Source organism: Schistocerca cancellata, chromosome 2, assembly GCF_023864275.1.
Source record: "Schistocerca cancellata isolate TAMUIC-IGC-003103 chromosome 2, iqSchCanc2.1, whole genome shotgun sequence".
Lineage (NCBI taxonomy): Eukaryota > Metazoa > Arthropoda > Insecta > Orthoptera > Acrididae > Schistocerca > Schistocerca cancellata.
Window position 1 is genome coordinate 467,363,265 of NC_064627.1, and position 26,501 is coordinate 467,389,765.

Below are 26,501 nucleotides of genomic sequence, written 5' to 3' on the forward strand. Positions count from 1 at the left end.
CTCACCCATACGTGCGCCAACTGCATATGTACCGGTATCGGTGAAGCTGTTCTGGGCTCACTCTAACTTTTAATTTCTAGAACTCCTAGCCGTTCTCGAGAACCTAGTTTTCATTGTGCTTTATTCTCCGAAATTTGGCTGCAAAATTTTGAAATATGATATACATGGTATCCCATGAGGAGTGGTCAATATTCAGGGATATGATAGCAACGCTTATTTAAAGAAAAAAGAAAAAAAAGTCATATGGGAATATGCGCTGTTCCGACTGGTTTCCGAGACAGAACATATTTAATATACATTTGTTTTTAGGCTAGTGGCATGCACGTATGTGTCATATCCAAACAACGTCATTGACGTTTTATCCTAGCCCAACCCACCTCGTACCTTTGAACCTCTTTGATCGGACGTCTTCCTGCCATCACACTAGCCCGTTGAACATACAGTTGTAAAGTGAGGTGTACGAAATTCTTAGAGATGGATGTGTTATAAATACGTAATTTTCTATTGATACCTTGCGAAATGTATGTTGTAATATTCATCTGTTGGCTCTGCGGCTCTCGTCCTTTCTTTCCGCATTTGCAGTTAAATTACAGGATATAGGTTCCGCCGTTTTGCAAACCGCCCGGTGGCACACAAGCAAGGAAGCTTCAGATTCATGCTCAATAGATTAAACAGAACACCCGTAAACAAACTGAATTACACGCAGTAAAACAGACAGCAGAGGAAAATGGTTACAAGCCCCACATGATAGAGAAATTAAACCAACAAAGTTTTAACAGAAAAGGTAGGAAAGCACAACACACACAAAAAACCATACGCAACACAGAGCAACACAACATACACACAATGACCACATGCAAGAAAGCACGAAGTTTAAAGCAAGCTATCAGAACACCTCAGAGCACATTTGCTGACAACCTATTGGCCCATAATCACCCACCAATTACAATAGAAACAGATATAAAAATAAGGAAATCCAGCCACAGCCTGTACCGCAAACTAACACTAGAACAGAACTTCCACATACAGAAGGCAATAGCAGAAGGCAAACAGGTTTTAAATGAAAACACTACACTCTGTAAAGGCACATTATTTAACACATTAAAGGAACTTTACGGAGAAAGCAACACGAACAGCTATAGGAGCTTATACACACACGCACCCCCCCCCCCCCCCCGCCCTCTCTCTCTCCCTCTCTCTCTCTCTCTCTCTCTCTCTCTCTCTCTCTCTCACACACACACACACACACACACAGAAAGAAAGAGAAAAAGTAAATAAAATTCAATTTCGGCGCCAAACTTTCTCGGGAACATAAAAGTGCCGACAGGGGTTAGGAAACACAAGATAGTGCTCACTGCATCTTGCGAAGTAAAAAGGCATTAATAAAGAAATAAATTACGTTAAGATGTGTGTGCAATGCCCTCGAAATCCCAAAGAAGAACGATCGGTCACAACAAAATGTGAGTAGTAACAAATATATTTGCAAAACATTTTGACACGCCAAAAATCACGTTTTTAAAAATTAAGGGCTGTGTTAAATCGCCGAAGAAATGTACATTTACATCGCTTCGTTTGCAAATGACAAGTTATCAGTGCAGGACACTACAGAGTTGATCCTGAAAAACCACATAATGTATTTGCGAAAAGGTGGAACCCATATCCTACAATGAATGTTGTAATGTTTACTAACTGTTGTACATGTATACATGTGTAAACAGGACAATTTATTGAATAACACAGAAAAGAAATAACAACGTACATTACATGCGTTCCAACTTGGAAACCATTCGGAATAGGATCTGTGTCCATATGAAGTTTTCTCCTTCAAATGATCATTGCTGTCGTATCCCCAGAATACAGACTATTCTTCCTGGGACAATATGCATGTAAGAATATAAACACTTGCACGAGACTCCTTCCCCTTTGGAAACACGCATGGACATGGATAAGCCCCCTCTGATCTCACGTGATACCGACAAAGTGCAGGAACTAGGTAGAGGAGGCTGCGAAGGGCAGTGGAGACCGGAAATATAGAGGCAGGGCCTTACAGACTGCAGAGGTGGGTGTAGTGGTCGCGCAGCAGCTGGTTCTCGCGCCGCGCCTTGCGGAGTTCCTCCTCCAGATCGAGCTCGCAGCCGTCATCCATGCGGCTCTGCAGAACTGCCCGCTGCTCCTGCAACAGACGGCGAGCGAAAACTGTGCTGTCACCACTGTGCGGCGCCTGCCACGGATGGACTAAACTAGTAAAAAAATGGCTCTGAGCACTATGGGACTTAATATCTGAGGTCATCAGTCCCCTAGAACTTAGAACTACTTAAACCTAACTAACCTAAGGACATCACAAACACCCATGCCCAAGGCAGGATTCGAACCTGCGACCGTAGCGGTCGCGCGGTTCCAGACTGAAGCGCCTAGAACGGCTTGGCCACTCCGGCCGGCAAAGTAGTAAAAGTACGCGCAATAGGTTCCACTTCCAACCAGGTGACAGCGTCCAGTAACTTTAAATGCAAACGTTTTAGGTTAGGCTTTACCGTGACTGCTATTGAAAGTAAATGAAACAACAAGTTTACTGTTACCAGTCACTGTGTATTTATCTCCACGACGCGTTTCAAGGGTTTAAACCTCTATCATCAGGTGGATTTACATTTGTTATTATGACATTTGCGTGTGTGTTGTGTTACGATTATTTGAAGGAACTTGTGACACTGTCTAGTGGAAAAACAAAACACTATTTCAGAACATGGTTTTGGGTTTCTTTTGGCGAAATATTAAACGTAAATCTAACGGTAAACGTAAAATAAGTAAAACAGAGTACCTCCAGTGGTCACAGGTTCCTTTCAGTGTCGTAAGACATCACATGTATACTGTCATATTTCGTAAACAAATATGGCGTCTGGAAACTATTGGGTGCAAGGATCGTATATCAGAAGAGAAAACATTATCACAAAGTACTAAGAATATGCAGCGTAACAACATTAATATAAAATAAATTTTAAAGGGTTTGGAGTTGTTCGTTTTGAGGTGTCGAATACATGCGTTGGAATACATACTTCAGGTGGCAAATAAATCCAATGTTGACAAGTTAAAATAGCTTAAACTTCATACTCGTTTATACAATCAGGTGAAAGTTTCCAAACTTTAAGTACAATAATCATATTGGTGGCCGTGCGGTTCTAGGCGCTGAAGTCTGGAACCGAGCGACCGCTACGGTCGCAGGTTCGAATCCTGCCTTGGGCATGGATGTGTGTGATGTCCTTAGTTTAGTTAGGTTTAATTAGTTCTAAGTTCTAGGCGACTGATGACCTCAGAAGTTAAGTCACATTGTGCTCAGAGCCATTTGAACCAGTAATGGGGCCCCTTAGGGATATGGCAGCAAGGGAGGGGAAGAAAACCAAAGTGCACTCCGTGTGCATACCGGGGGGAGTCATTCCAGATGTGGAAAGGGTCCTTCCGGATGCCATGAAGGGTACAGGGTGCACCCATCTGCAGGTGGTCGCTCATGTCGGCACCAATGATGTGTGTCGCTACGGATCGGAGGAAATCCTCTCTGGCTTCCAGCGGCTATCTGATTTGGTGAAGACTGCCAGTCTCGCTAGCGGGATGAAAGCAGAGCTCACCATCTGCAGCATCGTCGACAGGACTGACTGTGGACCTTTGGTACAGAGCCGAGTGGAGGGTCTGAATCAGAGGCTGAGACGGTTCTGCGACCGTGTGGGCTGCAGATTCCTCGACTTGTGCCATAGGGTGGTGGGGTTTCGGGTTCCGCTGGATAGGTCAGGAGTCCACTACACGCAACAAGCGGCTACACGGGTAGCAGGGTTTGTGTGGCGTGGGCTGGGCGGTTTTTTAGGTTAGATGGCCTCGGGCAAGTACAGAAAGGGCAACAGCCTCAACGGGTGCGGGGCAAAGTCAGGACATGCGGGGACCAAGCAGCAATCGGTATTGTAATTGTAAACTGTCGAAGCTGCGTTGGTAAAGTACCGGAACTTCAAGCGCTGATAGAAAGCACCGAAGCTGAAATCGTTATAGGTACAGAAAGCTGGCTGAAGCCGGAGATAAATTCTGCCGAAATTTTTACAAACGTACAGACGGTGTTTAGAAAGGATAGATTGCATGCAACCGGTGGTGGAGTGTTCGTTGCTGTTAATAGTAGTTTATCCTGTAGTGAAGTAGAAGCGAATAGTTCCTGTGAATTATTATGGGTGGAGGTTACACTCAACAACCGAGCTAGGTTAATAATTGGCTCCTTTTACCGACCCCCCGATTCAGCAGCATTAGTGGCAGAACAGCTGAGAGAAAATTTGGAATACATTTCACATAAGTTTTCACAGCATGTTATAGTCTTAGGTGGAGATTTCAATTTACCAGATATAGACTGGGTCACTCAGATGTTTAGGACGGGTGGAAGGGACAGAGCATCGAGTGACATTATACTGAGTGCACTATCCGAAAATTACCTCGAGCAATTAAACAGAGAACCGACTCGTGGAGATAACATCTTGGACCTACTGATAACAAACAGACCCGAACTTTTCGACTCTGTAAGCGCAGAACAGGGAATCAGTGATCATAAGGCCGTTGCAGCATCCCTGAATATGGAAGTTAATAGGAATATAAAAAAAGGGAGGAAGGTTTATCTGTTTAGCAAGAGTAATAGAAGGCAGATTTCAGGCTACCTAACAGATCAAAACGAAAATTTCTGTTCCGACACTGACAATGTTGAGTGTTTATGGAAAAAGTTCAAGGCAATCGTAAAATGCGTTTTAGACAGGTACGTGCCGAGTAAAACTGTGAGGGACGGGAAAAACCCACCGTGGTACAACAACAAAGTTAGGAAATTACTGCGAAAGCAAAGAGAGCTTCACTCCAAATTTAAACGCAGCCAAAACCTCTCAGACAAACAGAAGCTAAACGATGTCAAAGTTAGCGTAAGGAGGGCTATGCGTGAAGCGTTTAGTGAATTCGAAAGTAAAATACTAGGTACCGACTTGACAGAAAATCCTAGGAAGTTCTGGTCTTACGTTAAATCAGTAAATGGCTCGAAACAGCATGTCCAGACACTCCGGGATGATGATGGCATTGAAACAGAGGATGACAAGCGTAAAGCTGAAATACTAAACACCTTTTTCCAAAGCTGTTTCACAGAGGAAGACCGCACTGCAGTTCCTTCTCTAAATCCTCGCACAAACGAAAAAATGGCTGACATCGAAATAAGTGTCCAAGGAATAGAAAAGCAACTGGAATCACTCAACAGAGGAAAGTCCACTGGACCTGACGGGATACCAATTCGATTCTACACAGAGTACGCGAAATAACTTGCCCCCTTTCTAACAGCCGTGTACCGCAAGTCTCTAGAGGAACGGAAGGTTCCAAATGATTGGAAAAGAGCACAGGTAACCCCAGTCTTCAAGAAGGGTCATCGAGCAGATGCGCAAAACTATAGACCTATATCTCTGACGTCGATCTGTTGTAGAATTTTAGAACATGTTTTTTGCTCGAGTATCATGTCGTTTTTGGAAACTCAGAATCTACTATGTAGGAATCAACATGGATTCCGGAAACAGCGATCGTGTGAGACCCAACTCGCTCTATTTGTTCATGAGACCCAGAAAATATTAGATACAGGCTCCCAGGTAGATGCTATTTTCCTTGACTTCCGGAAGGCGTTCTATACAGTTCCGCACTGTCGCCTGATAAACAAAGTAAGAGCCTACGGAATATCAGACCAGCTGTGTGGCTGGATTGAAGAGTTTTTAGCAAACAGAACACAGCATGTTGTTATCAACGGAGAGACGTCTACAGACGTTAAAGTAACCTCTGGCGTGCCACAGGGGAGTGTTATGGGACCATTGCTTTTCACAATATATATAAATGACCTAGTAGATAGTGTCGGAAGTTCCATGCGGCTTTTCGCGGATGATGCTGTAGTATACAGAGAAGTTGCAGCATTAGGAAATTGTAGCGAAATGCAGGAAGATCTGCAGCGGATAGGCACTTGGTGCAGGGAGTGGCAACTGACCCTTAGCATAGACAAATGTAATGTATTGAGAATACATAGAAAGAAGGATCCTTTATTGTATGATTATATGATAGCGGAACAAACACTGGTAGCAGTTACTTCTGTAAATTATCTGGGAGTATGCGTGCGGAACGATTTGAAGTGGAATGATCATATAAAATTAATTGTTGGTAAGGCGGGTACCAGGTTGAGATTCATTGGGAGAGTCCTTAGAAAATGTAGTCCATCAACAAAGAAGGTGGCTTACAAAACACTCGTTCGACCTATACTTGAGTATTGCTCATCAGTGTGGGATCCGTACCAGATCGGGTTGACGGAGGAGATAGAGAAGATCCAAAGAAGAGCGGCGCGTTTCGTCACAGGGTTATTTGGTAACCGTGATAGCGTTACGGGGATGTTTAACAAACTCAAGTGGCAGACTCTGCAAGAGAGGCGCTCTGCATCGCGGTGTAGCTTGCTGTCCAGGTTTCGAGAGTGTGCGTTTCTGGATGAGGCATCGAATATATTGCTTCCCCCTGCTTATACCTCCCGAGGAGATCACGAATGTAAAATTAGAGAGATTAGAGCGCGCACAGAGGCTTTCATACAGTCGTTCTTCCCGCGAACCATACGCGACTGGAACAGGAAAGGGAGGTAATGACAGTGGCACGTAAAGTGCCCTCCGCCATACACCGTTGGGTGGCTTGCGGAGTATAAATGTAGATGTAGATGTAGATGTAGAATCATATTGGCTGAAATAATGTTTTGTTCCTCCACTAGACAGTGCCACAAGTTCCTCCAAAAAATCGTAAGACAACACACACACGAATGTCATAATAACAAATGTAAATCCACCTGATGATGGAGGCTTAAACCTTTGAAACGCGTCGTGGAGATAAATAAACAGTGGCTGGTAACAGTAAACTTACTGTTTCATTTAGTGTCCAGTAACCCAATAAGGCCGATTAACACCAGTTGCCCGCATCTCGTGGTCGTGTGGTAGCGTTCTCGCTTCCCACGCCCGGGTTCCCGGGTTCGATTCCCGGCGGGGTCAGGGATTTTCTCTGCCTCGTGATGGCTGGGTGTTGTGTGTTGTCCTTAGGTTAGTTAGGTTTAAGTAGTTCTAAGTTCTAGGGGACTAATGACCACAGCAGTTGAGTCTCATAGTGCTCAGAGCCATTTGAACCATTTTTTGAACACCAGTTTTCAATGGAACGGAAATGAATGGCTGCTGACATATGGTGGTGTATACATATTAGATGCAACGACAACACATTATAACTTCGCTAAGCCCAATACAGAAAAGTGGAAAAGAGGTAATGGAATACTATCCCTGATAGAAATATCGTAATATTCAAAGACAAAAAAAAAAAAAAATTTCCATCACCTCGGTTCCGAGAGTTCCTGGAACTTGTACAGAAAATTGGAATAGAGATCACCATAACCATCATTTCCGCCCTTTTTGTTGCTCATGGAAACCACACACTGCATATTGTACCACCATACAGCGAGACCTTCAGATGTGGTGGTCCCAATTGTTGTACACACCAGTACATCTCATACTCAATACCATGTCCTCTTGTACTGATGCATGTCTGTATTCGTCGTGGCCTACTTTCCACAAGTTCATCAAAGCACTGTTGGTCCAGATTGTCCCACACCTCAACGGCGATTCGGCGTAGATCCCTCAGAGTGGCTAGTGGGTCACGTCGTCCCTAAAAATCCCTTTTCAATCTATCCCAGACATGCTCGATACGGTTCATGTCTGGAGAACATTCTGGCCACTCTAGTCGAGCGATGTCGTTATTCTGAAGGAAGTCATTCACAAGATGTGCAAAATGGGGGCGCGAATTGTCGTCCATGGAGACAAATGTCTTGCCAATATGGTGCCGATATGGTTGCACTATCGGTCAGAGGATGGCATTCACGTATCGTACAGCTGTTACGGCGCCTTCCATGACCACCAGCGACGTACGTCGGCCCCACATAATGCTACCCCAAAGCAGCAGGTACATGCACCTTGCTGCACTCACTGGTCAGTGTGTCTAAGGCGCTCAGCCTGATGGTTGCCTCCAAACACGCCTTCAACGATTTTCTGATTGAAGGCATGTGCGACACTCTTCGGTGAAGAGAACGTGATGCCAATCCTGAGTGGTCCATTCGGCATGTTAGTGGGCCCATCTGTATCGCGCTGCATGGTGTTGTGGTTGCAAAGATAGACCTCGCCATGGACGTCAGGAGTGAAGGTGCACGTCATGCAGCCTACTGCGAACAGTTTGAGTCGTAACACGACGTCCTGTGGCTGCATGAAAAACATTATTCATCAAGGTGTCGTTGCTGTCAGGGTTCCTCCGAGCCATAATCCGTAGGTAGCGGTCATCCACTGCAGTAGTAGCCCTTGGGCGGCCTGAGAGAGGCATATCTGTATCTCCTCCATGTTAGAACAACATCAGTTTGGTTCACTCCGAGATACCTGGACACTTCCCTTGTTGAGAGCCCTTCCTGGCACAAAGGAAAAATGCGGACGCGATCGAACTGCGGTATTGACGGTTTAGGCATGGTTGAACTACAGACAACGAGCCATGTACCTCCTTCCTGGTGGAATGACTTGAAGTGATCGGCTATCAGATCCCCTCCATTTAATAGGCGCTGCTCATGCATGTTTGTTTACATCTTTGGGTGGGTTTAGTGACATCTATGAACAGTCAAAGGGACTGTGTCTGTGATATAATATCCAAAATCAATGTCTATCTTTAGGAGTTCTGGGAACCAGGGTGATGCAAAACTTTTTTTTATGTGTGTAGTATCAGAACTAAGAACCTAGCTACATTGGAATTTATTAATGATCAGAAAAAACTTCATAACGTATGGTCTTGATAAACTTTGCATAATAAGATACTGAGCAGTAGAACAACAGGAAAAGTATCGTCGAAATATTCGGAAACGTCGAAGTTCATTTGTTAGCGAAAATATGTAGATATAATCGCATCAAATAATATTTATAAGCCAATACATAGAGCCTGTTTACCATATCAAATAAAGTAAAGCAGAACTGTGCTTTTCTCCTTCAATAAGAGTACAGCTGACTTTTTCGCTATTTAGAAAAAGTATATTTCCTGAAAAGTGCGTACACTGTGTAAGTTTTTTCTCCTACCAGTTATTACTGTAAAACTTAAACCATTTTCCAATTTCATATATCTGGCCTCTCTTGTGTGAGGACACTCAATGGGAAAAATATTCAAATCGGCATGGAACATTGGGAATGTGTCAAGAAAAGAACACAAAATAATAAAAAGATTAAGAAGAGGCAAAAGCACGAAATCCACTATCATAACACGATTGGAAAGACGAGAACACAGTTCTCATCACCAACATTAACGTCACGTCCCATCCCGTTCCATTCCATTGACGGCCTGTATGAAAGCCGGCGTAGTAAATGCAGTGTGGAATGTTTCCACGTTTCATTGCATACGGTTCCGTCAAGCGTAAATCGATTTTCAGTTATTTATTACGTTCCAAATGCGGAAAACCAACTTCTATAGCATTTCCATATTTAGAGAAAGCTTTCGGCAATATGGATTGGATGCACTCATTGAAATTCTGAAGTTAGCAAGAATAAACTATGACGAGCGAAAAGTTATCTGGAACTTCGACAGAACCCAGAGTACAGCTATAAAGACTCAAAGGATATGATAGGGAAGCAGTAGTTGAGAAGGGAATGAGCCAGGGTTGTAGCCTATCCGCGATGTTATTCGGTCTGTACTTTGAAGAAGCAGTAAAGGAACAAAATGAGAAATTGGGAAAGGGAATTAAAGACAAGGACACTAATACCCTTACCTAAACTAAAGATGGGTGCAACAATCTGGCTGTGGAAATCAGATCTGTGAAATGTAACGCTGATACAAATCAACTGACTTCACACTCGCCTCGTCTTCGTGCTGCAACGTTGGCGCAAGCTGTTCAAGGGTAGAAGATGGTTGAAGCGGTGGCTCAAAAATTTCAAGTTGAGCTCAGCCTCTGTATGCTGCTCTAAGTCAGAGACATTTCTCTCTGAAACTCTCTGCAATGACCTGTGGCAAGTATCTGCTACAGCTGCCTTCCAACTAGAGTTCTCTTCCATCGCCCTGAAGCAAGTGTTTTCTAGATTTACTCTACGAGTCTTAGAGAACTTGCCGGTGTCAGGATCTCGCCGGCCAATAGCAACAGATTTTTGCGAGTTCCGACCAATGATAATTTAAGAAACAAGATTAACAATTTCCTACTTTCGTGGTTTTTCTCATGAGTAACCAATAAGCTGTATTTCTCCTATCGCATGGGGAAGAAGGCAGAATATCTCTACATGCATACGCCAGAACTTTCTCTTACTACTGAAATAATGACTTTGATGCAAACAGAGAGCCTGGTATTAGAATTTGAAATAGCAGGCCGTGTTGGGCCAAACGGTTGCTCCCATGCATTGAAGGCTTGCGTTTTCTCCTGCACCTCAGATTATCACCTTAGATAAAAAGGATTGCTTTTCGTTCTCACACAATTCAGTTTTATGGCAGCTGCTATACCTCGACACATCTGCTGGGATGACACGGCTGACCACCTCTGCTCTCTATCTGCACGGAGAATGGCTTTCAGCAGTAGACAACTTTACAACTATTCCGTTCCCTTAAGTGAACTTCCCTTTTGTGAACCAGCTAAAAGCTCCCAAGGCTACCAAAATAACAAGACTCCCTAACTTTATCAAGAGGAAAGGAGATATAGAAGCAATTAGAAGTGCAGTCATTGGCAGTAATGAATCTTGCTTGCATCATTCGCATCCTCTCTGTATTTGTAAGGAGTAAAATAGCAGAGAATGAGACATATATGTGTGTAATATATGTCACGTGTGCAAACGTCTTTATCTCCACCTGAGCCCATCGACCTATTGCAATCAAATTTGGTACATGTATTACTTACTATCTGGTAAGAAATACTGTGGGCGTAAAAACCAAGCACTAGGCACCCAATTCGGTGGCAGTTATGACAGGCTGATGGACAGAGAAGGGGAAGGAGGGAGTGAACAGATGAAGGGAGCTGAGGAGGTGGGCAGGCCGCAGGATAGAGAGAAAAAGTAGGAGGAGGAGATGAATAGCGAGAGAGAGAGGGGGGGGGGAGGAGGAGATGGTATAATAGAATACTGAAATGAACAAATTCCCAGGAAAAGTTGGTTTGATTTTACTTGACTGTTTATTGGGATCTGCATATTAAATTACAAAACAGATCATGGTAGACTTTGGGAATAAACTGACACTGTAAGTAGTAGACGAGTTTAGTTATTTTGGCAGCAAAGTAGATGATTCTGGCCGAAGTAGAGAGGATATAAAATGCAGACTGGCAATAGCAAGAACACGTTTCTGAAGAAGAGGAATTTGTCAACATGCCATATACGTTTAAGCATTACGCAGTCTTTTCTGAAGATAAATGTTTGGAGTATAACCTAATATGGAAGTGAAACACGGATGATAAGCAGTTGATGTGTGCTGCTACAGAAGAATGTTGAAGTTTTATGTGCTTAGATCACGTAACCAATGAGGAGGTACTGAATAGAATTGAGGAGAAAAGAATTTGTAATATAACTTTACTTTTTTTAACAATTTAATCGTATGGTTAGGGCGTTCGCCGGGTGCCGGTTTTTCAATTTGACGCCACTTCGGCGACCTTCAGTCCTTGAGGATGATAGGATGATGATGAGGACAGCACAACACCCAGTCCCTGGGCGGAGAAAATTCCCCGAGTCAGCCAGGAATCAAACCCGGGCCCAGAGGATTGACAATCCGTCACGCTGACCATTCAGCTACCGGGGGCGGGCATAAGTTTACTAAAAGAAGGGGTCAGTTGACAGGATATATTCTGAGACATTTAGGAGTCATCATTTTAGCACTGGAAGGAAGGATTGGGAGAAAAACATGCAGAAGAAGACCAAGGTTTGATTACAATAAGGAGGTTCAAATGGACGAAGGTTGTCAGCACTTATCCAGAGATGAAGACACTTACACAGGTAAGCGTGGAGAGCTGCATCAAGCAAGTCTTGAGACTGAAGGCCGCAACCACAACAGGTTCCACGTAGGCAATAGAGTACGCAGAAGCCAGCAAAATATTTTGCATCATTGTAGTACAGGGCTATTCAAAAAGAATAAAGCAATTACTGACTATTTAACATATAGCTATACAGTGATAACTGCAAGTAGGATGTTTAGGGTTTTATGTTGGTAACGCCACGTAGTGCTCTGTATTAAAATCGCTGACTGCGCTGTGTGCAGTCTATGGCTGGTTGGGCTCATTGTTGGAATATTCGCTTGTCTATGCCTGTCAGTAGTTAGTGCCTTCAGTACTTAGAATCTTTTATTTAGCTGGCAGTATTGGCGCTCACTGTATTGCAGTAGTTCGAGTAACGAAGATTTTTGTGAGGTAAGTGATTCATGAAAGGTGTAGGTTATTGTTAGTCAGGGACATTCTATTGTAGGGATTATTGAAAGTCAGATTGCGTTGCGCTAAAAAATATTGTGTGTCAGTTTAGTGATGATCAGAATAAGTAAAGAGAAAACTGTTTGAGTACGTTGAGTTTTGCTTAGCTGTTTGAAACTCAAATAACGTAGAAGTTTACCAGCACAGTCATTCATACTTTCAAGGGGATGTTTGATAACAATTACAGTAAATCCAAAAAAAATTCGAATTCTTATTGCTTACTTTATAGGCGTCCTATATGATTCTCCTTGGTAACATGGACAACATGTAAGCGTAATCAATTTCATGCCAAACAGTGGAATCACTAACGGGAATGCATCAGAAATGTTCATTTTGAGTTTTGGAATTATTTTTTTTGTAAAGGAGACCCATAACGGGACTTCCATACTATCCGATAAAACGAACTCCTTGGGGGTCAATTCCAGAGATCTATGTGGCCAAGAGCAAAAGGCAGCATCGTCATGTAATGTGCGACCGATCCAGTGGTTTGGAAGAAGTTGATTCAAAAAAGTGCGCAACTCCGCACCCCAGTGTCATGTTGCTCTGTCTTGCTGAACGTATAATTTGTGGAATTTGTATGAAACTGAGGCATCACCCGTTGCTCAAGCATGTCCAGGTAACTGTTTTCTGTACAGGATCCGCCAGTTTCACTTACAACATAGAAGTGTTCACTTACGCATAAACGCGCAGGCGCAGGCTTTGAATTCACTGCACTTGCACAACGATCGAAATTTTAAACTTTCTCTCAACAGCAACACAGGATCGTTCACTCATGATACTGTTGTCTAGGCGACAGTATCGTCGTTAGACGAACATAAGGAAATGCAGAAAGAATCGGAAAAAATTTTCATTATATATAATGAGCGAGTGCTCTATTTAAATGAGAGTATTGCTCCATTGTTTGAAGCCTGTATCAAGTGTGGGTGACAACAGATATAGAATGAATTCAGACATAAACTGCTAGGATCATGACAGGATGAAGTCCATATAATAGATAAACTCTGTGAAGTTGACGGGAATGTTTGGAAGAATCCTGATATAGTTCTCAGGAAAGCTTCTTTGGTAAATTTGGAGAACCTATATTTAAGGAAGACTGTGCGACTGTTCTGCTATCACCACTGTATACATCACACAGGGATCTCCCAAGTTGTTTGCAAAATCCGACTCCCAAGCTGACTGTAGATTCCGATTCCAGAGCTGATGGAAAAAACAATCCGAACTTAGTGGAAACATCTGACTTCGAATGTGGTAGAAGAGCCAATTCTAGAGTTGTCAGGAAACACCTGACTCCAAATACGGCGAAAAAAATCCGACTTTAAAGATGGCGAAAAAATCCCGACTATAAACGCTGTAGAAAAATCCAACAACATAGTTGGCGGAAAATTCGACTCCAAAATAGGACCCAAATCAGACTTCAAAGTTGGCGGAAAAATAGGCAAGTATAGTAGATACGCAAGTTTAAAAGAAATGCTCAGTGAACTTACATGAGGATGTTTAGAAGAAGGGTAACACCGTTCCCGTGAAAACATGTTCAGTAAATTAAGAGCCCCAAATGTGAGGAAGAGTAGGAGAGAGATCATGCATCTACCTCCACTGTATACACTGTGCAGGGATCATGAGACTAATATAAGAGAGGTTAGGATGCATGGAGAGGCATATAGAAGATCATTGTTTTAGTTAGCCAGTATGAGAGTGGAACAGTACGGAAAACTGCCGCTATTACTATGAAGTACCCCCCCCCCCCCACACCCTCCCCCACCCACCCACCTACCACACATAGAACGGTAGATGCAGATGTATGTTTGCTAGACATTGTTTGGAGCCAACTCATGAAAAGGTGTAAATGATGGTACCATATACTCATATCCAATACGGCTGTGACTGATTTATAGGGTGACATTGTTAACTTGGTCAGTAAGTTGAACCTTGAGAGCAAAAGCAGCTATATTCTTTTTTAGTCCTATGACTTTCTCCAACACACTATACCAGTTTTATTTACAGTAAAAAGTGATTTAAACCTGGAAAATTTTACAAGAAATAACTCACTCGCAGTTCTTTAATTTCAGCCATCAAGAATTTCTTCTCTGCCAGGTTCTGCTCAATTGTATCCTCCACTTTCTCCTGCTCTGCTCTTCTCTCCTCGGCATCCTGTGGATAGTTGAAGATATATGTTAATATTTAAACTGCAATAAAATGTTCTCTATAGTCTATTGGGAGATTTCATTCACTACCCTAATCTCCAAGAAAGCAATTCATGGTCAAGATATAGGTCAAGTATTGTTTCTTGCATGTATTTACTAAACTTATTGTTGCAAATAAATAATTCACTTGTGCATAGAGCTGCTAGTGCCTGTTAAGATTTAAGGGGTTCATTAGAAGTTCTACATATTTGGGAGTCTTTCTTTTGCTAAAAAATGAATGCAATCATTCAGGATGGTATGTTAAATTTCTTATATTCCTGGATGCGTCAAAGAGAAGTTAACTGTATTGTGTGCCACTGTTCGTCGATTATGTTCTCTCACAAACTTTCATTTTTATTTACAACTTCAGGGCCAAAGACAAAAATTGTGGTGAAACGTGAATGCAGGCATTAAAGCCACAATAAAAGTAATAAATGGACGATACAATCCTACCACTGGCTGTATTTTAATTGAATAAAACGAAATGTGTCGCATAAGAAAAAAACACGTTTGTGAAGTCACTTACACAGTACCGTAAACTATTGATGCAGCAGTTACTGATAACATGTACGCAAATGGAGAATTTAACCGACATTATTTCGGAAGTATCAGAGAACTGAAGATACGTGATGATTTAACTTGTTTATGCAAGTTAAATCTCTTCATATTACTCACAGTTAGAATTTTCATGTAACTGTATTCATGGATTTTTTTTTTCAACAGATACCGTCCTTCTAAAACCGTCACACAACTTGCAGTCACATTCCTGCCGCCGGCCGCTGTGGCAGAGCGGTTCTAGGCGGTTCAATCTGGAACCGCGCTGAAGCTACGGTCGCAGGTTCGAATCCTGCCTAGGGCATGGATGTGTGTGATGTCCTTAGGTTAGTTAGGATGAAATAGTTCTAAGTCTAGGGGACTGATGACCTCAGATGTTAAGTCCCAGAGTGATTAGAGCCATTTTGAAATATGCAAATAAACAAAAGTTTTGCATCACCCGTTTATTTATAAATTCATGGCGCAGAAAATAAAAATTGTCTTTGAAACATGCGTATATATTCGTTTTCAGTGTGTCCAGAGCTGGAAATGAAAAAAAAAAGTGTAACGGCAAAGTTGCCTCGTTCCCAAGGCGGGTTTTTCGCAGCACTCCCGAGAGATTTCATTAGTTGGTGGAACGTCCTCTTCCTCGAAAGCTGGCTTGAATACGTCGTGGCATACTATCGATGAAATCATCATGCAAGCTCTGGTCCAAATTGTACCACTCTGCAATGGCGATTCTGCGTAAGTCACGCAGAATACGTGGGCATTGTTGAAGTCTAAAAACAGCTCGTTTCAATCGATCCCACACATGTTCGATTGGGTTCATGTCCGGGGAACAGGCAGGCCACTCCATCCTGGCGATACTAGCGTGCTGAAGCAATGTGTTCACGAGAGCAGTGCGATGAGCACTCGAGTCACCATCCATAAAGAAGAAATTGTCACCAGAATGTTGGCGACACAGTCCTGTATTAGTTGCAGAATCTCGTCCCCGTACCGTACAGCAGTGAGACTCCCCTCAACAGCTACGAGATGTGTATTGGTTCCATGTAATGCCGTACCACATCATCACCCATCGCCACTTTGTTGCATATGTGGGACACAGTGTTCGAGGCGTTCAATATTACCGGGTTGTGTCCAAACACGTTGACTGAGGTTATCAGATTTCGTCCATAAGCAACATGCAACGCCATCCATTCTGTATGATTTATTGACCATCTGTAACGGAGTCGATGCAGTTGTAGTGTACGATGTGGCTCTCCCCATGGTCGTCTGAAATGGAGATTGTCTTCATGCAATCGTCCCCTGAGAGTTTGATACGGTAGGCCTACATGACGTGCTGTAGCCTTTTCGAACGCCGAATTGGTTCTGCAGCACTCAGAGCACTCACTCCACGATTGCTTTAACTGAGAAGCCGGCCGAAGTGGCCGTGCGGTTCTAGGCGCTGCAGTCTGGAACCGCGGTTCGAATCCTGCCTCGGGCATGGATGTGTGTGATGTCCTTAGGTTAGTTAGGTTTAACTAGTTCTAAGTTCTAGGGGACTAATGACCTCAGAAGTTGAGTCCCATAGTGCTCAGAGCTATTTTTTTTAACTGAGAAGTCGATAACATTGATCATCGTGGCACCTGTCGAACATGGACGACCTATGCGTTGTAAGTCCTCTACACTACCCGTCAATGGCAATCCGTTCCATGTCCGCACCATATCACTTTGACTCCGGTGTTACTTCGAACTACTTACCTGGCTCACAAACCTTCTGAAAGTAATGTTTTGGCGCGGTCCCGATCACGGCCCCGAATGTTCTTCGAGACATAATGGACGTTCACTCTACTATTCCACAGACCTCTCTCATACGTCCGTACCGGTGCTTTATTTACAACTGAAATGGCGCAATCCATTCTGAATGAATTATCTGACGCCATGCAGGTTGGAGCAGGTAGGCCAACAAGCAGTGATATCCAGCCAAGCTGCCATGCACTGGCGATGGTCGGCCCTCCTTTTGATAACACACACGAGCACCTGGAAACCTCTTCAGACACAGCAGACAGAGCAAGGCGTTTGCCTTGTGTTATGGGTTTGTAGAAATGGCTCTAGAAGACTGTGTGTTCAGTCTTCCTCTGAAATGGAACACGATCTCTGACTACGTCTTCTGTGCTGTTCGATCTGCGAAATCCCCCGCAATTATTTTGTGAACTGTTCTAGATTTATCATGTTTATGAATCGCACCTTGTTTGGCCGTCTTTCAACTGACAGAATCTTCCCATGCGTAACGTTTACAAACAAGGACAGGAGTTAGCTTCTGACAGGAACAGTCGATAACAACGAACCTGTGCGAAGTTCACCGATCAGCCAGAATATTATGAGAACCGACCTACTACCGAAATGAACTCGTCCAGGCGATAGCAGCGTCATCTGGCGGGGAATGACTGCTAGTCACACACACACACGGTACAAGTAGTATCAGTGAGCATGCTGTCCGTGTGTAGAATGGGGAAGCAACGCGATCTGTCTGAGGTTGACTGAGGGCAGATTGTGATGGCTCAGAGGCTCGGTACAAGCATTTGTGAAACTGCACGACTTGACGGGTGTTCAAGGGGTGCTGTGGTGTGTGTCCTTAACATGTGGGGAAGCCAAAGTGAAACCACTTCCAAACGTCGTGGGGTTGGGCGGCCACCCCTCATTACACATATTGGGCGTTATAGGCTGAGCAGACTGGGAAAACAGGACAACCGGCAAACTGTGGCGGAACTAACATCAGACTTTAATGTCAATAAAATTCTTCTGGGCTGTTGAACTCATTGACAATATATATTGACAATGCAGTCAACAAGCCAGAAGAATTTTATTGACAGTGACAACGTCCGCGGAAGCCTACCTTATATCGGACTTTAATGGTGGGCAAAGTACAAGTGTGTCTGAACACACAGTATAGCGAACAGTCCTGACGATGGGCCTCCGCAGCCGACGACCCATGCATGTGCCAATGTTAACACCACGACATCGGCAACTACGACCGAAATGGGAACGTGATCATTGGTACTGGGCGTTGGCGCAGTGGCAGAGCGTTGCACGGTCTGATGAGTCCCGATACCTTCTTCATCATGCCTATGGGAGGGTGCGAATCCGTCGTCTTCCAGGGGGACAGCTCGTTGACGTCTGTATTACGGGACGGACACAAGCTGGCGGCAACTCCGTTACGCTCTGGGGAACTTTCACGTCGGCGCCAGTAGATCCAGTGGAGCTCGTGCAAGGCACCATGATGGCCAAGGGGTATCGGATACTGGTTGCAGACCACGTACACCCCTTCATAACGATCGTGTTTCCCGACAGCAGTGGCATTTTTCAACAAGACAATGCGTAATTTCATAAGGCTGGGCTGTGACGGAATTTAGGGGCATTAGGTGACTTGATTGTGTGCAGATGAGGCGCCAGCTCCCTCCAGCGACCTATCAGGACCCCGTTGCTTCCATGCCATGACGCGTCGCCCATGTTGTCCGTGCCAGAGATCGACATACCGGCTATTAAGTAGGTGATCATAATGTTCTGGATGATCAGTGTATTGGGATGATGCAAAACTGTTGTTGAATGTATAGTTAACTGATATCAACCGTATATTGAAATCTTCTAATTTCTTGGAAAAATTTATTAGTGTCCCTATGTCCTCCTTTATAGAAAGGACACGTGCTATGAGGATTTAAGGTCTCATTTTGTAGACTCTAGAACCTGTTCACAAACGTATCTGAAATACAGCAATCACTTTAAACATGTTCAAGTTCAGCACGCAGTCTCGATCAGCATGAAGTCTCGAACTTCATGAAACCGCTTACTTACTTTATACTGACTGTGAAATGCTTTTCAAAAATTGGAAAATATTTCTGCTGGTGCCAGTTTGTTTGAAAAACGATTCTGATGAAGGAAAAATACGTTTAACAGCTTATACCTATATCAGCACAAAAATAGAAGAGCACATGGGAAAAAGCCAGAAATACTTATAAATCGCATAACTGATTGTGGAATGAAAAATAAATCAAGAGAAATTAAAATTAAAATTATGTAATTATTCAATAATTCAGTAAGAAATTGTAATATCAGGATATCATTCGTCCGCCAACGGACCACGCCTAGTACAGAATCAGAACAAAAAGAAATTCCCATAGTGATGTTAAATAAGTGGCGAGGTAACACCTGCCATGCCATACACTCACGGATGAATAAATAATAATAAATGGCGTGTGACTAGGGCCTCCCGTCGGGTAGACTGTTCGCCGGGTGCAAGTCTTTCGATTTGACGCCACTTCGGCGACTTGCGCGTCGATGCTGAATGAATGAAATACCGATATTGGTCCTTGAACACGGAACGAAAAGTCTCTCTGTTTGAACAACGGATCTAATTCTTGGATACAAATGAAGTTACAGCTATCAAACTAAAACTCTGCAACACAATATTACGCAAAGCAGGGCCTCATAGTAACGGTCCTGCAGCATAGAAATAGCCATAGAAATAAAACATCATACAAATCACCGTATGAGTACACGCAGCGTCCTCGCAATGGCTGTAGTCCCAACGATTCCGGAAACAAGGAGCCCAGAACAGCACGCAGAATCGGAAAGCAGAATACAGAATGTTTTGTGTCACCTTTTACTTGGACACGCTTTCTACAAACTCCAGCGCGCAGGCACCTAATTGGCTAGTCAACTACTCCTCCAAAGTATAGCGTGCGGCTACTAAAGACTGTGCAATGCTTTAGCATAGAGCATAGAGTGTCTTTGCAACTCACACAAAAGTAAATGATTTGAAAGACGTTGTTTAAAGCACGGTTTTCAAACTGAAACAGAAAATGTTTAAAAAGTGAGATTTTTCCCCTGAAATTCAACTTAACTGTAGTAGGTATAGATGTACTACCTAAGGCGACATACGAAAATTTGTGCCGTACCGGGACTTGGACCTGGATTTCACGCTTATCGCGACGGGTCGCTTTGCCGCTTAGGATATCCTAGTACTCTCTCCGGACCGATCCAGACCTCCACATGTTATACACATAGTTCTTTCTTCTCACAGATCGTTAATTCATTTGCACACACTCGCATATCTCGTGATTCCCGCGTAGGCTTTTGACTTAAGATAACGAGAAGTCATAGACTATCGTTGACTTTTTCGTCACAGGCCGTCTTCGTCGTGTATGTGCGCGTGCGTGTGTGTGTGTGACATATGAAAGTCTGAATCAGTCTGGAGATATCCTGAGTAGTAAGGCGATCACTCACGATAAACGAGAAGTCCCAGTTCGAGTCCCTGACAAATTTTCATGTGTCGCTTTAGGTAGTACATCTATACCTACTACAGTTAAGTTGAATTTCAGGAATAAATATCAATATTTGAGACTGTAGTTCGTCATCAAATCCAAAAATTAAAAAAAAGTTAAAAAACTCCCTGATGAAATATTAATGACAGCCTCTGCTTTTCACCATTTAGATTCCACTTTTTTATTTGTATGGCAGTCATTTTCATTAGAGGTGGCAGCGGACGAATTGCCACTATTCATTCAGCCACACCATTATGCGAGGGCGAGCTGAAAAGTAATGCCTCAGAATTTTTTATGTGAAAACTCTTGAAGCTTTTTAAATAAAAGAAACGTTATTGCCATTCTACATATTCACAGTCTTCTGCCGCTGGAAGACTCCGAATTGCAGCGTTTAACATGGCGGTGTGTAACGTAGCAATGTAGATGCGTGAGAAACAGCATGGTGTAATCGAGTTTCGAGTTAGAAGAGTTCATTCACACATAGAGCACCCCCTCCTTCAGCAAGACAATGCCAGACTACACACGAGCTCTTCTGAGACAATTCGAGACCTTGAGTTCATTGTCACTGATCATCATCCATACAGGACCGACTTGGCCCCATCCTATTTTCATCTGTTTACAAAACTTAAAGGAACACCTTCGAGGACTTCACTTTGATAGTAGCGAAGGGGTGCGGACAGAGGGGAAGTTGTGCCTCCGTCAACGAAGTCAAACATTCTACAGAGACGGTATCTACAAATAAATGGAAGAAATATCTTCGTCGCCAGCGTGAGCGTGAGAAATAAGCATGTAGAAATGAAGAATAAAGATGTAGGATGGTAATAGGGTTCCTTTGTTTAAAAAGCTATAAGAGTTTTCAGATAAAAATATTCAGAGGCATTTTCTGCACCCCCTCGTACAATTTTACAAATCCGATATAATTTTTTATTAATAGATAAAATACTTCATGATGTTTATGACAAAACGATCTACAGTCACTTCATTATTAGTAAGAGATGATTGGAGCTCCTAGTAACTGTAGGCAGTATTGGGGAGGATGTTATATGGAAAAGGCCTTGCGATGTCTATGTGGGAAGGATCTAACGAGTGGAATGCGGGTGTTAGGAGATGAGCGGGACGCCAGATGAGTGAGGAAAGTGACTGGGTTGGGTAAGGTGGGCTATGATGGGAAGGCAGGGTAGATTTCAGGGATTTGTTCACGGCCTGGGAGAGGAAGGTGATCACAATTAAATTTGGAAGGACATTGAGAGGTTGGAGATGAAGGGGATGTATGATTATCTCAACGTTGGGCGAACTTCATGAGCTGGTTCAAAACACAAATGGGAAAAGAAAGTCCGTCCAGGATTTCGAAAGATAGACAAAACTTTAGAGGAGCGGAAGTCCATTCTATACAGACGGTGGTGCTGGGCGAATGAGGGTTCTTTTATGTGTCGATGATGTTTAGGGATCTTAATGCTCATATTTGGCTAGCTAGTGGTTTTAGTACTTTTAATGCTGTGTAGCTTCTAAGGATGGTTAGTAGGTGAGGGTGGGTGGTTAGTTTATAATCGAGTGGATTAGATTGTTTTGGGCTTTTGGGTAAAGGTCTGTGCTCTGTTTTGATTCCTACTATTATTGCCTGAGTTGTAGGACTGATTGAAAGTTACCACTGATTATGCCAGGAGGTATAGTTGTCTAGATAGGGTTGGAGGGATCACTCGGATGAATGGTGGAGAGGATGGGCTGCAAGGGGGGGTGGGTGTCGTCAGCGTAGTGGGATAAGTACAAAGGAGGAAGTAGTTTTTGCGTATTTGGGTGTCGGCTGTGTGTACGAGATAGAAGTGTGGTTATGGGATGGTTCCTTCGGCCACTCCTGCGGATGGCTGGAAAATTCTGGAATGTGTTGTTAACGCTCACATAGGACAGACGGATAGTCAGAAAAGATGCAAGTAGACTCTATAACAGAATGCCAGAGGCGGTCATATACTTTTTCGATGTCTAGGGACAGGAAGAGGGAGGAATGGCATTTGTTATGTAGTTACTATAGAAGACGAGCTATGTGATGCAGTTGATCATCGGCGGAGAAGAGCCTCAGTGGGTGAAATGAAGTGGGAGTTGTTGCTCTAAATTCTCATAGATGTGTTTGGAAAAAATGGACCCGTGGACCTTGTCGAAGACTGAAGTAAGCCTAATGCTTCGGTTGAAAGAGGTTTTACTACGAGTTTGTTGGATTTTAGAAAGAGGAGAGTTTTTGAGGTCCTCCACGACACGAGATATAAATTAGTATAAACAATAGAGTTGTACAGATTTTCTAGGGTTTCCAGGAAGGCAGTAAGTCAGTAAGAGGGGCCAGAGGACGATGGAGGTAGAGGCTGTGTTGTGTTTCTTTGCAATAGCGTTTCCTATATCGAGTGCTATGATTGCTGTTTTCGAAATTGTTTGTGGTGTGAAGTTAAGTGTTGGAAGCTGGGAGCAAGAGGAGCAACAGATCTATCTGCAGTCATAGACAAGTAAGGCCATAGAGGGTTCAAAGTTAGGGTTATCCAGAATGGCGAATGTGTCTTGGACACAGAACGCGAAGAGATTTGCATTACATAGGTTGTCAGCGATGGCTTGGTTGTTGTGAAGGAGTGCGTACTGCTGAGCTAGGTTATGGCCAGTATCTCAATACCTCCGGTTTGATGCATGTCTGTCCTCAATCTCGGCCTTTTTTGCATTTAATTAATATTGGATGTTTGTTTGTAATAATTGCTTTTGGGGTGTTAGTGCGTTCCGGACACGGGTGGAGAAGAAACGGCGCTAGAGCCAGCGCGATCCTCTAAGAACAGTATTATTCGAAAAGAGGAAGGAGATTTTCAGAATTCAACTCTCACAAAATACAAAGGATGAAAGTATAAATCGAACGCTCCTAGACTGACAAAAGTGTAAAGTCTTGAAAAGTGTAAAGTCTTGAACAGTCCACGTAATTCAGTTCAAAGGCATAGTGGCGCTGTTGCTTGTCTGTAGAAAAATGGGAACATTAAAGGAACCATTGTCTCGTGTGCTGCAATCAGCGTAATTAGAGTCCATTGTTAACGTGCAACATGCGTTTCGCCAACAATTTCACGAAGAGTCCCAAAAAGAGTTCGTGCAATTGACAGTTCGTAGAAAGATCCATACCTAAAGACTGGAAAGTTACCCAGGTAACACCAATACTTAAGAAACGAAATATGAGTAATCCGCTGAATTACAGACCCATATCACTGATGTCGGTTTGCAGTAGGATTCTGCAACATATATTGTGTTCAAACATTATGAATTATCTCGAAGAGAACGATTTATTGACAAATCGTCAACACGTATTCAGAAAATATAGTTCCTGTAAAACATAACTAGCTCTTTATTCGCGCGAAGTAATGACTGCTATCGACAGCGGAACTCAAATTGATTCCATGTTTCTAGATTTCCAGAAGGCTTGCAGAGTATCGTCTCAGTTGTGCGACTGGATTCGTGATTTTCTCTCAGAAAGGCGACAGTTCGTAGTAATCGACGGAAAGTCATCTAGTAAATCAGAAGTGATATCTGCTATTACTCAAGGAAGTGTTGAAGGCCCTCTGCTGTTCCTAATCTACATTAAGGGTTTAGGAGGCGATCTTAGGTATCCTAGTAGATGACAGTGTCATTTACCGTCTAGTAAAGTCATCAGAAGATCAAAACCAATTGCAAAATAATTTAAATAAGATATATGTATGGTGCGAAAAGACAACTGACTTTAGACAATGAAAAGTGTGAAGTCATCCACATGAGTACTAAAAGGGATCCGTTAAATTTTGGTTACAGGATAAATCACACAAATCCAAAGGTTGTCAGTTCAACTAAATACCTGTATATTATAGTTACGAACAGCTTAAATCTGAGCGAACACATAGAAAATGTTCTGGGGATGGTGAACCATAGACTACGTTTCATTGGTAGAAAGTTTAGAAGATGCGTTAGTTCTACTAAAGAAGTTGCCTACACTATGCCCTGCAGGAATACTGCACTACAGTATGGGAACCATGCCAGATAGGACAATGAAAAAATGCAGCTCGTTTTGTATTATCGTGAAATAGGGGAGAGAGTGTCACAGGTATGGTACACGAGTTGGGGTAGCAATCATTAAACAGAGGCGCTTTTCACGAAATTTCAATCACCAACTTTCTCCGCTGAATGTGAAAATATTTTGTTGACGCCAGCCCACATAGGGAGAAATGACCATTGTAAGAAAATAAGAAAAACTGGAGCTCGAACGGAAATATTTAATTGTTCGTTTCTCCCGCACGATGTTAGTGTGCGGAGCGGTAGAGTAACAGTCTGAAAGTGGTTCTATGAACCCTCTGCCAGGCACTTACGTATGAATTACAGAGTAAACACGTAGATGTAGATGTAGATCTGCAAACAGAAAAGTGCGGGCCGTCCACATACAGGGGATGAAAATGTCGACTGTAACCGTGTAGACTCTGGGGGACTTCTGCAGTGAACTTGGTATACTCTCAGCGGAGTGCTGTGCACCAGCATGGTTCACCAGCTCCCATGAAAACAAAATTGCTGTCCACTTCAATAATACTATGCGTCTGATTTCGAGAAATATTAGGTTTACTCGCACCATTTGGCTGCCAGTCCTGAGTCATATAATACTCCCAAATCTGCGAAGTAAAGAAGCCTTGGAGGGGGAATACAACAAGATCCTAGCAAATCCTGGACTTCCGGTGCATTCTGACATTCCTGATCTCAGAATCAACAGTGTTAGTTCGAGACATCCTTCTCCTGCGCTTGCAAACAGTCTCACTGGGGTTAACATAACCAATTCCCTGAGGACATAATGGCTCCAAAATGCCACAGCAACATATCAGCTATTACCCTGTATTACTGACGTAGTCCCTGTGTTTGATCAACCCGGTAAGATATGGTCAACTCTCAACCGATTGAGAACGGGTCGTGGAAGATGTGCAGATTCATTTTTTAAACGGAGGCTGCTGTTTTCACCAGCATGTGACTGCGGCGCACCGAGAACGACTATTCAACACATCACGGAAGGATGCAGCGCCTAAGTATACAGAGGGGGCTATGAGGCATTCCTGATGGCAACCCAAAATTTTATCAAATTTATACAAGGACTAGATTTTTTTTTGTGATTAGAAATAATGTAATGCTATGTAATTTAACAACGAATTGTACTTAGATGCCATAAGCTAAATAAATTCACACGAAAAAAAGCCATAAGAAATCCAAAACACGAGCAAGCAATGAAACTACAATCCTTCAACGACTGGTACGGCAAGTTCTGAAACACCATCTGCATCGGTAGTCGTACAGACTGTAGCTATTGCCAAGCATTACATCCTGACGAATTTTTCACTGTAATTCTGGACGACATGTAAGGGGACAATTTTTTCTGAACGATTACATTTTTTGGATGAATCCATTTTTATATTTCTGGTACAGTTAATCGACATTCTGCAAGATTTTGGGTGAGTGAAACTCTTGTGGTTGTCATTGACCACAAAAAACTCACAGAAGGCTAATTCCTTCTGTGCATTTTATGTATGCAGTGCTAGGAACGCAACAGCAATTTTGTATAAAATTTGACCTTGAACTCAACCTCCCTTCCTCCTCCAATCCCATTCCATCTTTCCTTCTTTCTCTCCTCTTCCATTCCCAAGCCATGCCCCTACCCCACACCTTCCCATTCTAGTCCTATACCATGTCCATCTCTTCGAAATGGGCCAATAAGAGAGGATCTAAGCCAGCAGACTCCCAATCATAGCTCAGTATTTCACTGCCATATGAACTCATCCACACACATTTCTAAAATCGTTCTTTAACCACATGTCTTTCTTGGAAGTAGCCAATTACACCGCTTCTAGCCAACTGTGTTGCACATATTTCGTTCTCTCAATCACAGCTCAGTATTTTACCTCCAGAAAATGAAACAGCCAATCAGACAGCTTCCTACGACAGAAATGGCCGAGAGGACATTACGTTACTCTCATCCAG

General features: G+C 43.1%; 1 protein-coding gene across 2 annotated transcripts in view; it reads right to left on the bottom strand.

Annotated features, from left to right (window-relative positions):
* Nucleotides 1-26,501, bottom strand: part of LOC126161987 (uncharacterized) — a 277,453-nt gene that overhangs the window by 20,486 nt on the left and 230,466 nt on the right. For both annotated transcript variants that reach the window (XM_049918189.1, XM_049918188.1), the window contains exons 5-6: nt 14,540-14,641; nt 2,049-2,173 (exon numbers count right to left, since the gene is read on the bottom strand). In XM_049918189.1, the coding sequence (XP_049774146.1) occupies nt 2,049-2,173; nt 14,540-14,641 (227 nt within the window). The remainder of the gene's footprint in view (nt 1-2,048; nt 2,174-14,539; nt 14,642-26,501) is intronic.